The sequence below is a fragment of the Solea solea genome, chromosome 18 (assembly GCF_958295425.1).
Source record: "Solea solea chromosome 18, fSolSol10.1, whole genome shotgun sequence".
NCBI classification, from domain to species: domain Eukaryota; kingdom Metazoa; phylum Chordata; class Actinopteri; order Pleuronectiformes; family Soleidae; genus Solea; species Solea solea.
The window spans coordinates 4,391,245-4,403,358 of record NC_081151.1 but is presented as its reverse complement, the minus strand read 5'-3'; the positions used below and the strand labels follow the sequence as shown (position 1 = coordinate 4,403,358).

The following is a 12,114-nucleotide window of genomic DNA, read 5'->3' as shown; positions in this document are numbered from 1 at the left end:
AAGGCATATTTTGCTAGGCTATGATTGCACCTCACTTTGATTTATTTTTTTATTTTTAATTGACTAAGGCTATTAAACGTAACGTAAATATTAATTCAGATTGCAAACATTGAGTTCTGCTCAGCCAACAGAAAGATGGCAGAGGCCCGAAAAACGGGTGGAGGGCCACCTCCACCACCTCTGTCAGAGGCTGAGGAGCTGGCTCTCAGCCAATACAGGGGTCGCCCTGTGGCTGAAGGCATCCCCGGGGGAAGCTCATCTGAGCCTGTCACCCCCCAGGACACAAGTGCCTACATCAGATGCAAGTATACACTTGTGTCTTTTTTTTAAATAAAACTTTTATATATATATATATATATATATATATATATATATATATATATATATATATATATATATATATTTATATATATATATATATATATATATATATATATATATATATATATATATATATATATATATATATGAGGAGGAGGAGACGACGCTGTCTGCTGCCACAGGGAGAGATCCGGAGGGGCCTACTGAAGTGTGTCTTAATATTATGTATAGCTACTGGCACTGCTCTATCCATTCATATTCATTTACATTCTTGAGTGTAATTTGGAGTTTGACATGTACACTGAAGTGATGAGCATAGATAATGGACAAACTAGCACATTCTTGTCCTTCAACAGAACATGGTTGGGCATCACCAAGAGGAGGGTCCATCAACTTCTAGAGCACAGCTTGACACAGTGAGATTTTCGGTCACTACCACGTTAAATCTGTATGTAGAACTGCAGGAATTAAATGTCGTCCATATGTTTCCGAGTTGCCGGTAAAAGAGTTGTACAGGGTGCACCTAATGAAAACCATTCAAAAAACCGAGAAAGAAATGGTGTACCTGGACCGGCAAATCAGAAAAACAGACTTGTAAATTCTATTACTTGAACGCCAGTTGAGGTGGGTGCATTGTCATGGTGAAACAGGTGAATATGTGAAATATGTTAATAGTTGGAACTATATTACAAATCCTGACTGTTGCTTTTGTACTTTTAGAGAATAAAGAACCAAATCACATGTGAATTTGTCTTTTATTTTTAATCAAAACGTCTAATCTGGGTCAGAAGATTCTCTCACGACGTAATGCATTTCTAATAAATACGGCTTCGATGTCGATTGGATTTCTAATGAATGGGCAATCCATGTCTAACTGCTTTCTTCGTGTGGGAGAAGACAGGTAGAAACTCTGGGTTTCTTATAGTAAACCTGCCAGCGAGCAGGTTATGTTCACAGAGTAAGTTACCGCAGTAACAGACCCAGAGTTTAAGTTACCTCTCTTTCTGGAACGGATAACTCAGAGTTTCCCTCATCTCAGGGTTAACAAACTCAGAGTTCTCACATAACCCGCTTTCTGGAATACCCCTCAGGTGTGTTGCTTCAGTGTTGGAAGCCAGTTGGGACACAAAATGCCAGAGAGAGAGAGCAAGAGAGAGTGAGAGTGTGTTTCCATTACAATATAGTACCTCCTCAACGTGGGCGGAGTCCTCACAGCACGGCTGCATGAAACTGCCATGACTTTGTTTTACATGCGATAGAAACGAGTGACTAGTGACTAATCAGTTATTCAGTGTTTGTCAAAACAAAACGATTCAGTTTTAATGATTTCTTTGTTACGTGGAGCAAAGAAATGTGAAGAAAATGTAGCACATTTAAGAAGCTGAAGCAATCGGACATCTTGTTTCAATCATGGAAAAAGCTTAAAAAAATAACATGACGATTAAATGTAGTAATTGATTAATAATCGATTCATCGAGTAATTGTTTCAGAGCCACATAATAATATCAACAAAAAGGTTACGTACTGCAGCTTTAAGTGAAGCAATTGTGTTTATCGTTTATTATTATCATTATTATTATTATTATCAAACTGTCACATTTTACAAGATGGAGAGAAAAACAAATATATATATTTATCACCTGATGTGGCCTCTTTGATATCGGCCATAGAAAAACTGGCATCGGTCGATAACTTATCAGTTAAGTACAATAGTGGACGTTTGCTTTTCACGTCGCGTGTACGCTGCAGCTACTCTACGTGTTGTGTGAGGATTATTGAATTATAGTCACAGCCACAACACGCTTTATTGTAAACCCCTCTATCGGTGTCCAATGTCCATCCCAGTGACTGGTCCGCGAGCGCAGCCACACTCCTGCGCGTCTGCCTCTGACATCACCGCCTATGAGCGTACAGATATGGCAATGCCACCACCACCACCAGCAGCAGCGGCAGCAGCAGCACCAGTCCACACGGCGTAGTCTTCCCGGGACGGACAGAGCGGAGACATCATGTCGCACACCTGGTCGGCGAAAGACCACAAAAACACGAGTCAGCCCGCCACGGGTGGACAGGCACAGAAGCGGCCGCGCAATGACGTGGGGAACAAAGCGACGGTGGTGCTCGGTGCGCAGTGGGGAGACGAGGGCAAAGGCAAGGTCGTTGACTTGTTGGCGACTGAGGCGGACGTTGTCTGCAGGTGTCAGGTAAACATCCGCGGGGAGCATGTCGTTGAATGCATAAATGGTGTTTTTTCTTTATTATTCTGGGATGGAAAGTCTGTGGGCACGTTTGCGCGCAACAGGTGCAACACGGTGGAAACTGTGCTGTGACTTCAGGAACACTTGAAAACAAGAGTGTGGGTGTGATTCCTGAGTGTGCACACGCGGGGTGAACTGTCACTGCCACATGACGTGATTCTTTTATTATTCTGTGCAACATGTAGACCTGCATGAGTTCATCACAGCCTCACACCACAACGCAGAGAGATAACAGAAGAGAAGGCTGAGTGTGTGATGCACTCAGTTCATAAACACACACAAAAAAACAACAACAAAACAGGTCAGGTTTTATCCACTGGTTCAGAAATCATAGATCACTCTCACTGAGCCCTGCCAACAAGTGTTGTACTCACTCCACTGACAGCACCAGCAGCACCCAGTGTTCTGGGGAGCCTGCAGAGCCCCACCCTGCCGGGGGCTGGAGAGAGGTCACATTCTCATGGTGGCTTGATATGTGAGAAGGCCAGGTCTTAGCCAGGGGGGAACAGACGGGAGAACCCAGAAACAGCGGCCAAGTCTGTTAAAAGCTCAGTGTGTTGAGAAGAGGCTGGCTTAGCACCGTCTCACAAAAATAAGACCCGGCATGTGCATGTGTCTCAGTTGTCATGCGGGCCTCCATTTGCCTTGGACAGAACTGTTGCAAAATAAGTTCATCAATGCCCGTCGGTGTCTCCCGTCATGTTCACGATGATTGTGTTTTCACTGTGTTCCCCTGCTCCTCTGACTTGCAGGGCGGCAACAACGCAGGACACACGGTGGTGGTGGACGGCAAGGAGTACGACTTCCACCTCCTCCCGAGTGGAATCATCAACACCAAAAGCATATCACTCATTGGTAATTGGTAAACCCCTCTTCCAATCTGCAGCATTTACAGAGAGAACATGTGTTTATCTTAACGGTTGACTCTTCCTTCGCTCCCGTAGGCAACGGAGTAGTCATACATCTACCCGGCCTGTTTGAGGAAGGTGATAAAAATGATAAGAAAGGTATGTCAAGCGACACTTTCACTGAAAGGTCCATTGTGTTTGAGATTATTTGACAGGGTTTATTGGCAGAAATTGAAAATACTATTGATTTATGGACGTTGCAATCAGCACATATTGGATGAGGTTTGGCAGCAGAAATTTACAGAGCAATTAAAGAGGAATGAAGTCTTTTCTTTTATGTGAAGGCTACCGTGGTTCCCTGGGAAAGGGGAAGGAGTGAGTCCTCTGTTGTAGTCTTACCATCATACCCCAATAAACCCATTTTGACCCAAGCATGAACAAGCTTAATTTCTCTCTGTTCAGCCAGAAATTCACCATTTCAGCCGCTTTTATCTCCCAGGCCATTAGGATCATTAGGTTAAAAAAAAAAACATTTTGGGTTATATGTGCCAATTTTAGTGTGAAAAATAGTTGAGATGTCACTCATTCATCCACACTGGACCTTTCACACATGCACTCACGTTAACTGACAGTCGCGTGGTCTCACACGGATGTGATTTCCATCGTCTGACCAGGTCTTAAAGGCTGGGATAAGAGGCTGATCGTCTCAGACAGAGCTCACATCGGTACGTGGAGTTTATGTACTTATTGAATGTGTCTTCTTTTTTTTTTAAGTGTGTGAAAGTTGTGTTATTTATTTACTGTCACCCCTCCCCTCCCCTCCCTTCCCACAGTCTTTGACTTCCACCAGGTTGTCGATGGCTTACAGGAAACTGAGAGACAGGCACAAGATGGAAAGAAGTAAGGGTTCTGTGCTTTTTACACGACTGTATTTTTACAAATATTAAAATTCTCCTTTTTGTTTTACTACGACAGCATTGGAACAACCAAGAAGGGCATTGGACCGGCTTATTCTAGCAAAGCTTCTCGCACTGGTCTACGTGTATGTGACCTCCTGGGTGACTTCAAGGACTTCTCCACCAGGTAGAGAAGAAGGAAGATGTAGGAAAACATTGTTACAACACTTTCCCGCACACGCGTGACGACAGTCGTGATTTTCTTTTCTTTTTTTTCCAGGTTCAAGAACCTTGTCCACCAGTATCAATCCATGTATCCAGCCCTGACAGTTGACGTTGAGGACCAACTGAAAAAACTCAAGGTAGACATTTCACTGCACTGTCTGTTGTCAGCGCGTGCAGGATATAATCTCTAATCTTTGACGTCTCGTGCAGGAATACGCTGAGAGATTGCGGCCGATGGTGAGAGACGGCGTCTACTACATGTACGAAGCTCTTCATGGAGCTCCGAAGAAAATTCTGGTTGAAGGGGCCAACGCTGCTCTGCTAGACATTGACTTTGGTAGATTTTTATTCCTTTTTCTTGGATTTCGCTAGATTTAATATCACGTTTATTTAATTCCTTTTTTAAATCTTTAGGCACCTATCCTTTTGTGACATCATCAAACTGCACCGTGGGCGGCGTGTGCACTGGTCTCGGCATCCCCCCGCTGAATATCGGCGATGTGTACGGCGTGGCAAAGGCCTACACCACCAGGGTGGGAATTGGTGCATTCCCCACAGAACAACTCAACGTAAGCGTCTCTAAAATGACTTGTGACCACGAGCGGAGACACGTGGCCTGTTCTGTAATTCACTGGTACGTGTTTGTGGTCGAGGGGCTGACACACCGAGTGCAGCTGTCAAATTTCGTGAGAGACAGGCTCAACCACATTTTACCTCTTACGCAGGTCACATGTTCACAGGGATAAATTTAGGGTCAGAGTCTGGGTTCGGGATATATTTACTGTGTGTGCAGGGGTAAGATTACTGGTCAAAGACATAGGTCAAGATGTTAAAACTTTCTCTCCCAGCCCATGCCATGTTTTATTGTACTCTTATATATTTTAGGCTCATGTGGGATTGGAAAACGATCTGATATTGAAGTCATGAATGATACTTTTTCTTTTTCTGGTTTACTGCAGGCAGTAGGAGAGCTGCTGCAGACAAGGGGTCATGAAGTGGGTGTGACCACGGGGAGGAAGCGGCGTTGCGGATGGTTGGACCTCGTCATTGTCAGATACGCGCACATGATTAACGGCTTCACAGCGTGAGTGGCTGGAGCGCTTCATCACAGGGTATTTTGTGTTTATTTGTGAAACTCCCTGAAGCACATTAACACATGTTGTGACGTTCACCCGCAGCATTGCTTTGACAAAACTCGACATTCTGGATGTGCTGGATGAAATTAAAGTGGGAGTGGCCTATAAACTCAATGGAAAGAGAATTCCCCATTTTCCAGGTAATCTAACAGACGTATGATAATAATAATAATATGAAGTGCCAGTGTTGATTTATGAATGGTAATGATTGGTTTCTTATCATCACAGCCAACATGGATGTTTTGCACAAAGTAGAGGTCGAGTATGAGACCTTCCCTGGCTGGAAGACTGACACATCTGCAGCCAGGAAGTGGAACGACCTCCCAGCCAAGGCACAAAACTACATACGCTTCATTGAGAACCACATCGGAGTTCCCAGTGAGTTTCACACACAAAAACATCTGACCTTTAGGTCCAAAAGCCTTGATAATAACTGTCAACTGATCTCTCCTCTCTGTTTTTTCTCCATCTTTAGTCAAGTGGGTTGGTGTTGGAAAGTCCAGAGAATGCATGATCCAGATGTTCTAAAGGAAAAACCGTCACCTTCCCTCGATGGAAGCACAGGCAAAGACATCGTTTCATCACCTAAAAGGATCGTCTTCATATGAGTTAATAAACAAAAACATGTTATTTAGCCTTTGAGCAGTGTTGGCTATGTTTGTTTTTTGTTGTTGCTGCCAAACATTCTTGTTCCCACTATTATTATTATTATTATTATGAGTTGATGTAATATACTACAACTGTCAGTCTGTAGCACCAGCACAAAAGTTTTCAAATAAACAACAATAGATTCATGATGCAGCCTTCTGTAGATTATTTTTTATAGTGTGGGCAGGAACAGAAATACTTAAAATTGGGTTAAAAGGCCTTTAATAAAACATGGCCACTTACAAAATGACAGACAGTCATCAAGCAAAACATTTTATAAACTCATTAATGTCAAATATCTGTCTTCATTGTGCGTTCTCATCCCATATTTGCTGTCTTCTATTTATCCGGCTATTATAAATTCTGAAACCCCTTTTGCAAACATGAGTTAAAACATGTGTTTATTGTATTCAAACTGCTTTAAACAACAGTTCATGAGAACATAATTCATGCACATCTACTGATTTAATGTGGAAAAAATAAAAAATTAATAAATACAATGAAATAACAGAAAATACCCACAGTCCATGAACGCAGCACAAGGTGGGCGAAGTTTAATGCGGGGCGCAATTATCACGTGACAGTAACAGCGGTTGTTTTGATTGGCTCTGAGCTTTCACGTGACCATAAAGAACGCGTCTGATTGGCCTCCTTTACATTTTTTCCCCGCGACATTAAGTGAGAAGTTTGTAGGTTGACTTGCCGCGTCAGGACTCTCGTGTTTTCAAGCAGCTAAAATGCCGAAAAGAACGTGTCCTTTTCCGGAAACCTTCTCCTCACAATACAAAATACACATCGGGCAACAGGAATTGAACAATTTCAGCGTGTTTGGGAACAAATACAGACAGGAAATCTACGGTGAGTGCTCGCTAGCTTGCGTGTGTTGGCTGCGTCACGCGCTCTAGTTGTTGAATAATCTCTTAAAACGTACTTGATATTGTTGTATTGGTTAACGTTTAGTATAAGTTTATTTCCCTCAAACAACGAGACGAGTATAATCACAGTTCTTTCGTTTGTTGCACCTGTTATTGATCAGTAAACAACATCTACCGTGTCCCTGAACTCCACTCAATGTTATTTATGTGCTCCTGAGTGACGTCACGTGTGTTTTCACACCACTTTTGTTTATTATCCACAGATAAGACGAAGAACCTGCTTTTTAACGGGGCCAAATCTGTGATGGATAAACTCTGGACCGCGGAGGAGAAATGTGCGGAGCCGCAGACAAGTGGACCCTCGGCAGGAACACCTGCGAGCAGACAGAACCTGCTGAGAGGACAGACACTGATTGGACATGATGGGAGACTGACGAAAACAAACGCTGCTCCAGGTGAGAGCGTGACTACAGTCCAAAATACAAAATGGCAACCATGAATGACCTCATGGAAATAGAAGTTAATACCACTGTCATCTTTGGGAACTTGAGAGACGACTACAACAACTACATTCTTCTCTTTCTCTGTACTTGTGGACAAGCTGTCCCCCTAATTGGATTGTTTTTAAGGACTTAAAACACGTTTTCAGAATAGTTTTTGTTAGTTTGGACAAAACGAAGAAATTTGAGAACATCAACCCTTTCTAGGTTTGAGAAACACTGATCAATGTTTTCTGACATTTTTATGGACCAAACGATTACTCGATTCAGGGACATAATCGTCATATTAATCAATTATGAAAATCAGTGTGAGCCACAGCCATAGACTCAAGTGTGTCCTTTTTCCTGCAGAAACACAACTAGATCTCATTGAGGCCTTGATGGGATGTTTATGGTCTATGAAAGGCCAAAATGTGGTCACTGAAACTGAAATAAATCAGAATAAAGCAGGATTTTCTCATGTGGGAGAGCACATAGAGAAAACACCCCAGTGAATTGATCGATATTGGTTCAATATTAAGTTGGTTGGAAATGATGTTGTTTGGTTTGTGGACAAACCAAAATTATGCAGTTTAACACTTTCTTTCTCATAACGAGCAAAGAAACCAGAAAATATTCACATTTAAGACTGAGAAATTGGGGAAAAAAACACTTAAACAGATTAGTAATCATTTAATCATTGCTGCCTTAACAAGAATAAAATGTTTGAATCTGATATTGAACTACAGCTTGCGTTGTCATACACTATAAAGAATAGTGGAGCAAAATAGTCGTCATTTGAGCTGGAGCTTGAGTACAATGTCAATTTCTTTTTTTTATCCCATGTTTTCTAGCTACTGGTGATCAAAGATCAATATACAGTGTCACTCTGACACATCACCAATAACAATCTCTTACAAAACTGTCAAATTGTCAATTAGCACAAATGGATAATTAATTCTGAGGACTGGCATGTGCACACAAGAGCTGCAACTCGCAATTGTTTTCACAATCGATAAATCTGTCGATTATTTCCCTGATTAACCGAGGAAACGTTTGGTCCATAAAATGTCAGAAAATGTCGATCAGTGTTTCTCAAACCTGGAAAGGATGATGTTCTCAAATGTCTTGTTTTGTCCAAAAACAAAAATTATTCAGTTTGAATTATTTCTTTGGTATATGGAGCAAAGAAACCAGACAATATTCACAATTAAGAAGCTGAAAACTTGCTGTAATTACTTAAAAAATCCACTGTTAATTTCTCCGAATACAAATAATGAAACTTTTTGATCTGAAAGCATAGGTTCAGTTCATATTTTTCACCAGCAGATGTCAGCGTAGTCACAGATCAGGATGGCCAGCGCTTTCAGCTGAGTGTGCGTGTGTTGTGTTGTGTTTAGGTGCACCAGCGGCTCCTGCAGGCTGCTGTGTGTGTCAGAAGAGCCCGGCTTCCAGGACAACGTGCTCCCAGTGCGACCGGCCCGCGTGTTCCTCCTGCACCCGACAGTGTTCCAGCTGCTCCAGCCTCTGCTGCTCTGTCTGCACCATCATAGAGTAAGTTTAAAATCAATTGCCTGTTCCTCTCCGTTCACTCTGTGTTTTAACAACACGGCTGTGAAAAGGAAGTCTTAAGGGTTTCATTAAAAATAAGAAAAACGAGGCTGTCCTCTACACGCCGGCTCTGATATTCTTGCGTTTGTGTTAGGACTCGTTAAAATTAGCAAATAACTATGTTTTTGAAGACACTAGATAGTGTCCAGCCTAATCAGGCAGGAGAATATTGTCATTTTTTGTTTTTGTTTTTAAACATTGGGTGAATTTTTCCTCCAGCTGCAGTGTTTGTTTGTTTTTTTTTTTCCTTCAACATCACAGTTGGGAACTATCATTAGATGCCTCTAAACTGACAGACAGTTCATGCTGAGGTTAATTGGATGTCAGCTGGAAAATAACTACATGTGTTAAAACAACACAAGCTGCTTTTCATCTGTTCTCTTTCCCGTGAACCACAGTCTTGCGCTTGAGCGACGTTGTATTTTGAGAACCCGTCATATCGCGCTTTGTGTCAAATTTGGAAAGTGACTTGTAATTAAAGTTGTTGTTCATATGCCTCAGTGACACTGTGATGCCGCTCAACCCTGAACTTTGTCAGTTCTTTATCAGCTTTGGCTTGAAGTGTGCTGTGAATTTTGAAAATGGAGTTCCAAAAGTGAATTTGTGTATGGTAAAATAATGAAAAAGGCGATGGCAGCTGAAAGAATATGTCTGTTAATGAGTCGCACATCTTTCATGCCTTCAGGTGCTGCGTAAATTATGCTTCTTTTTTTTAAATTATGGAATGAACAAAGGTTCAGTGTATATATCTATGTTTATGCACTGTTTCACTCTCGACAAGTGTCTGTTTTTTGCACATTAAGTTTTAAAACCACAATTAACTGGTTTTTTTTCTACTTTAAAGGTCCAGTATGTAGGTTCTATCTAAAGAAATTGAATATCAGAATTCTGTTTTTGTTTAATCCCCACAAACTTATTGACAGTGTTTCTACAGTAGCTCGTAATGGACAAAGCCAACAAAAACCCAGTCTCCACCCTCACACACTCGCTGACTTTAAGTGTGTGTTCACAGTAGGTCAATGAGGACTCAGGCCTGTCCCACTGTGACATGATAGTGTGAGAGGGGCCCTCTAGTGGCCATTTTGAGCACTTTATGGCAACTTTTCATAAGTTCGCATTTTGCAGACTTTGCTTGAGGGGGAATTACCCACAGTTCATAGCATGTGGGTAACACAACCAATCGGCAACCTGACAGAAAGTTTAAAAAAAATTGTCATTTAGGTGACACTTATTTAGATAAAACACAGAAGAGACTTTTTTTTTTTTGTCGACTCTCGATTTTTATTTCTCGTTAAAGGAGGGAAAAAAAGACAGAGTTTGAACTGAACTGGAAAAGAAAGCTATTAGGTTTTTGGCACTTGATACTTTGATAAGCTAAGTCTGAAAATGTCAGTCTGGACTTTTTTTTTTTTTTTGCTTATTTTAACCTTAAGGGTCAGAAAATGTCCTGTAACTAAGTGCATTTGCCCATTTTTCCAGAATAATTTTCAATATGTGGCAGTTATTTACAATTTACTGCATGTTTTAAAGTTTAAAATGAAGAAAAACAAAGTTTTATTTAGAAACAAAACACTGTAGTTGTACATGAATACCAGATTTTGTGTTAAATTTGAACCATATAAAACATATTTAAAGTAACCTTTGGAGTTTTTTTTTTTTTGTCTCCATGTCCAAAAAGAGGCCAGAGGTGTTTTTCCTACTCTCTCCTCTCTGGTAACAAAGATGCTTTTAAGTGCGAGTGAATAACCGTAATAACCACTTCTCAGCTTTCAGAAACTGTAACCGCAAATGTCCCAATAGCACAAACTGTCGCGTAATTACGATAATGCAGAAGGTTACATATTTTCCATTACCTGAAGGCTGTCATTGGTCCACCTACGTGCTTATTAGGAGATAGCAGGGTCGTTCAGATGGTTGCACCTGTGAAATCTAACCACTAGATGTCGCTAATTCCTGCACGTTTCCCTTAAGTAAGAAACTAATACAGTATTAAGTCTTTGTTTGATGGTAAAAGTGACCTGAAAGTACTCAAATATATCATCTATTCAGCTAATTGTGTTTTATTGTCTTTTTACAACAGTTACAGTGGACAATATGACGAAGTGCTGTGCTGCAGTTGCTCGACATAAAAGAAAAGGCACCAAAGGAGGGGGGCGGGGCCAGTTTACGCTTGAACATAATTGTATATGAATTATTACACATTTTATACTTTTTTTTTCTTCATGTTTTCTTGTGTATATATGTATTGTCTTTCAAAAGTAGCTGAAATAAACTTGAATTAATTTTTTTATGACCACTCTTGACCGTGTTGAAGTGCATATGTCGTACGAAAATGCTTTTATTTTGGAATGATTTTTTAAAAAGTTGATCATGGTGTGGACACATCAGCAGATGGCAGCACACTTCAACCATCACGTCCTTTTAAGAAGTCTCATTCACTCTAACACAAACTGTGATTTCTGTGAATGAATAACACTACTATGCTGCTTTTTCTTTTCATTTTTTTAAGCATTTAGTTGACTTTTACTTTTTTCTTTTTTTTTTTTATTTGTTTTCCGCTTGGCAATGATAATGAAATTCCAAACCAGTGCGTCTGCACTGACCTTGGGCGTCTGCTATCAAGTTTATTAATTAAAAGAAAGTGACCCAGAGGTTGAACAAAACCACGGATCCTCGTCGGTCACAGTCATCATCCCTGTTGGACGTGACCTTGGCGCGTAGTCCTCACTTTCCCTCTTGGCTGCAGCAGCTGATCACCGGTGAGCGCTCACCACGCAGGCTTTTTCTTCTACACTGAGTGCTTTTGTTCTTGGTGGC

The 12,114-nt window shown here is 41.1% G+C and overlaps 2 protein-coding genes across 2 annotated transcripts; both read left to right on the top strand.

The window, feature by feature from the left end:
• The first annotated feature begins 2,223 nt into the window (after window positions 1–2,223).
• Window positions 2,224–6,326, top strand: adss1 (adenylosuccinate synthase 1). The gene is made up of 13 exons (XM_058615413.1): window positions 2,224–2,525; window positions 3,332–3,434; window positions 3,524–3,586; window positions 4,102–4,152; window positions 4,261–4,327; window positions 4,403–4,510; window positions 4,604–4,685; window positions 4,759–4,885; window positions 4,963–5,117; window positions 5,508–5,632; window positions 5,727–5,824; window positions 5,913–6,062; window positions 6,160–6,326. Exons 1-13 carry the CDS (start codon window positions 2,331–2,333, stop codon window positions 6,210–6,212), a joined length of 1,377 nt encoding a protein of 458 aa, XP_058471396.1. The 5' UTR covers window positions 2,224–2,330; the 3' UTR covers window positions 6,213–6,326.
• A 670-nt stretch (window positions 6,327–6,996) lies between these two features.
• Window positions 6,997–11,586, top strand: siva1 (SIVA1, apoptosis-inducing factor). The gene is made up of 4 exons (XM_058614610.1): window positions 6,997–7,190; window positions 7,471–7,662; window positions 9,087–9,240; window positions 11,378–11,586. Exons 1-4 carry the CDS (start codon window positions 7,070–7,072, stop codon window positions 11,424–11,426), a joined length of 516 nt encoding a protein of 171 aa, XP_058470593.1. The 5' UTR covers window positions 6,997–7,069; the 3' UTR covers window positions 11,427–11,586.
• Window positions 11,587–12,114: the final 528 nt, after the last annotated feature.

Coding starts and splice junctions, on each gene's coding strand:
- adss1 (XM_058615413.1), top strand. CDS start 2,331: ATGTCGCACACCTGGTCGGCGAAAGACCACAAAAACACGAGTCAGCCC. Junction 3,435..3,523: donor CAAAAGCATATCACTCATTG/GTAATTGGTAAA, acceptor TCGCTCCCGTAG/GCAACGGAGTAGTCATACAT. Junction 4,328..4,402: donor CAGGCACAAGATGGAAAGAA/GTAAGGGTTCTG, acceptor TTACTACGACAG/CATTGGAACAACCAAGAAGG.
- siva1 (XM_058614610.1), top strand. CDS start 7,070: ATGCCGAAAAGAACGTGTCCTTTTCCGGAAACCTTCTCCTCACAATAC. Junction 7,663..9,086: donor GAAAACAAACGCTGCTCCAG/GTGAGAGCGTGA, acceptor TGTTGTGTTTAG/GTGCACCAGCGGCTCCTGCA. Junction 9,241..11,377: donor TCTGTCTGCACCATCATAGA/GTAAGTTTAAAA, acceptor TTTTTACAACAG/TTACAGTGGACAATATGACG.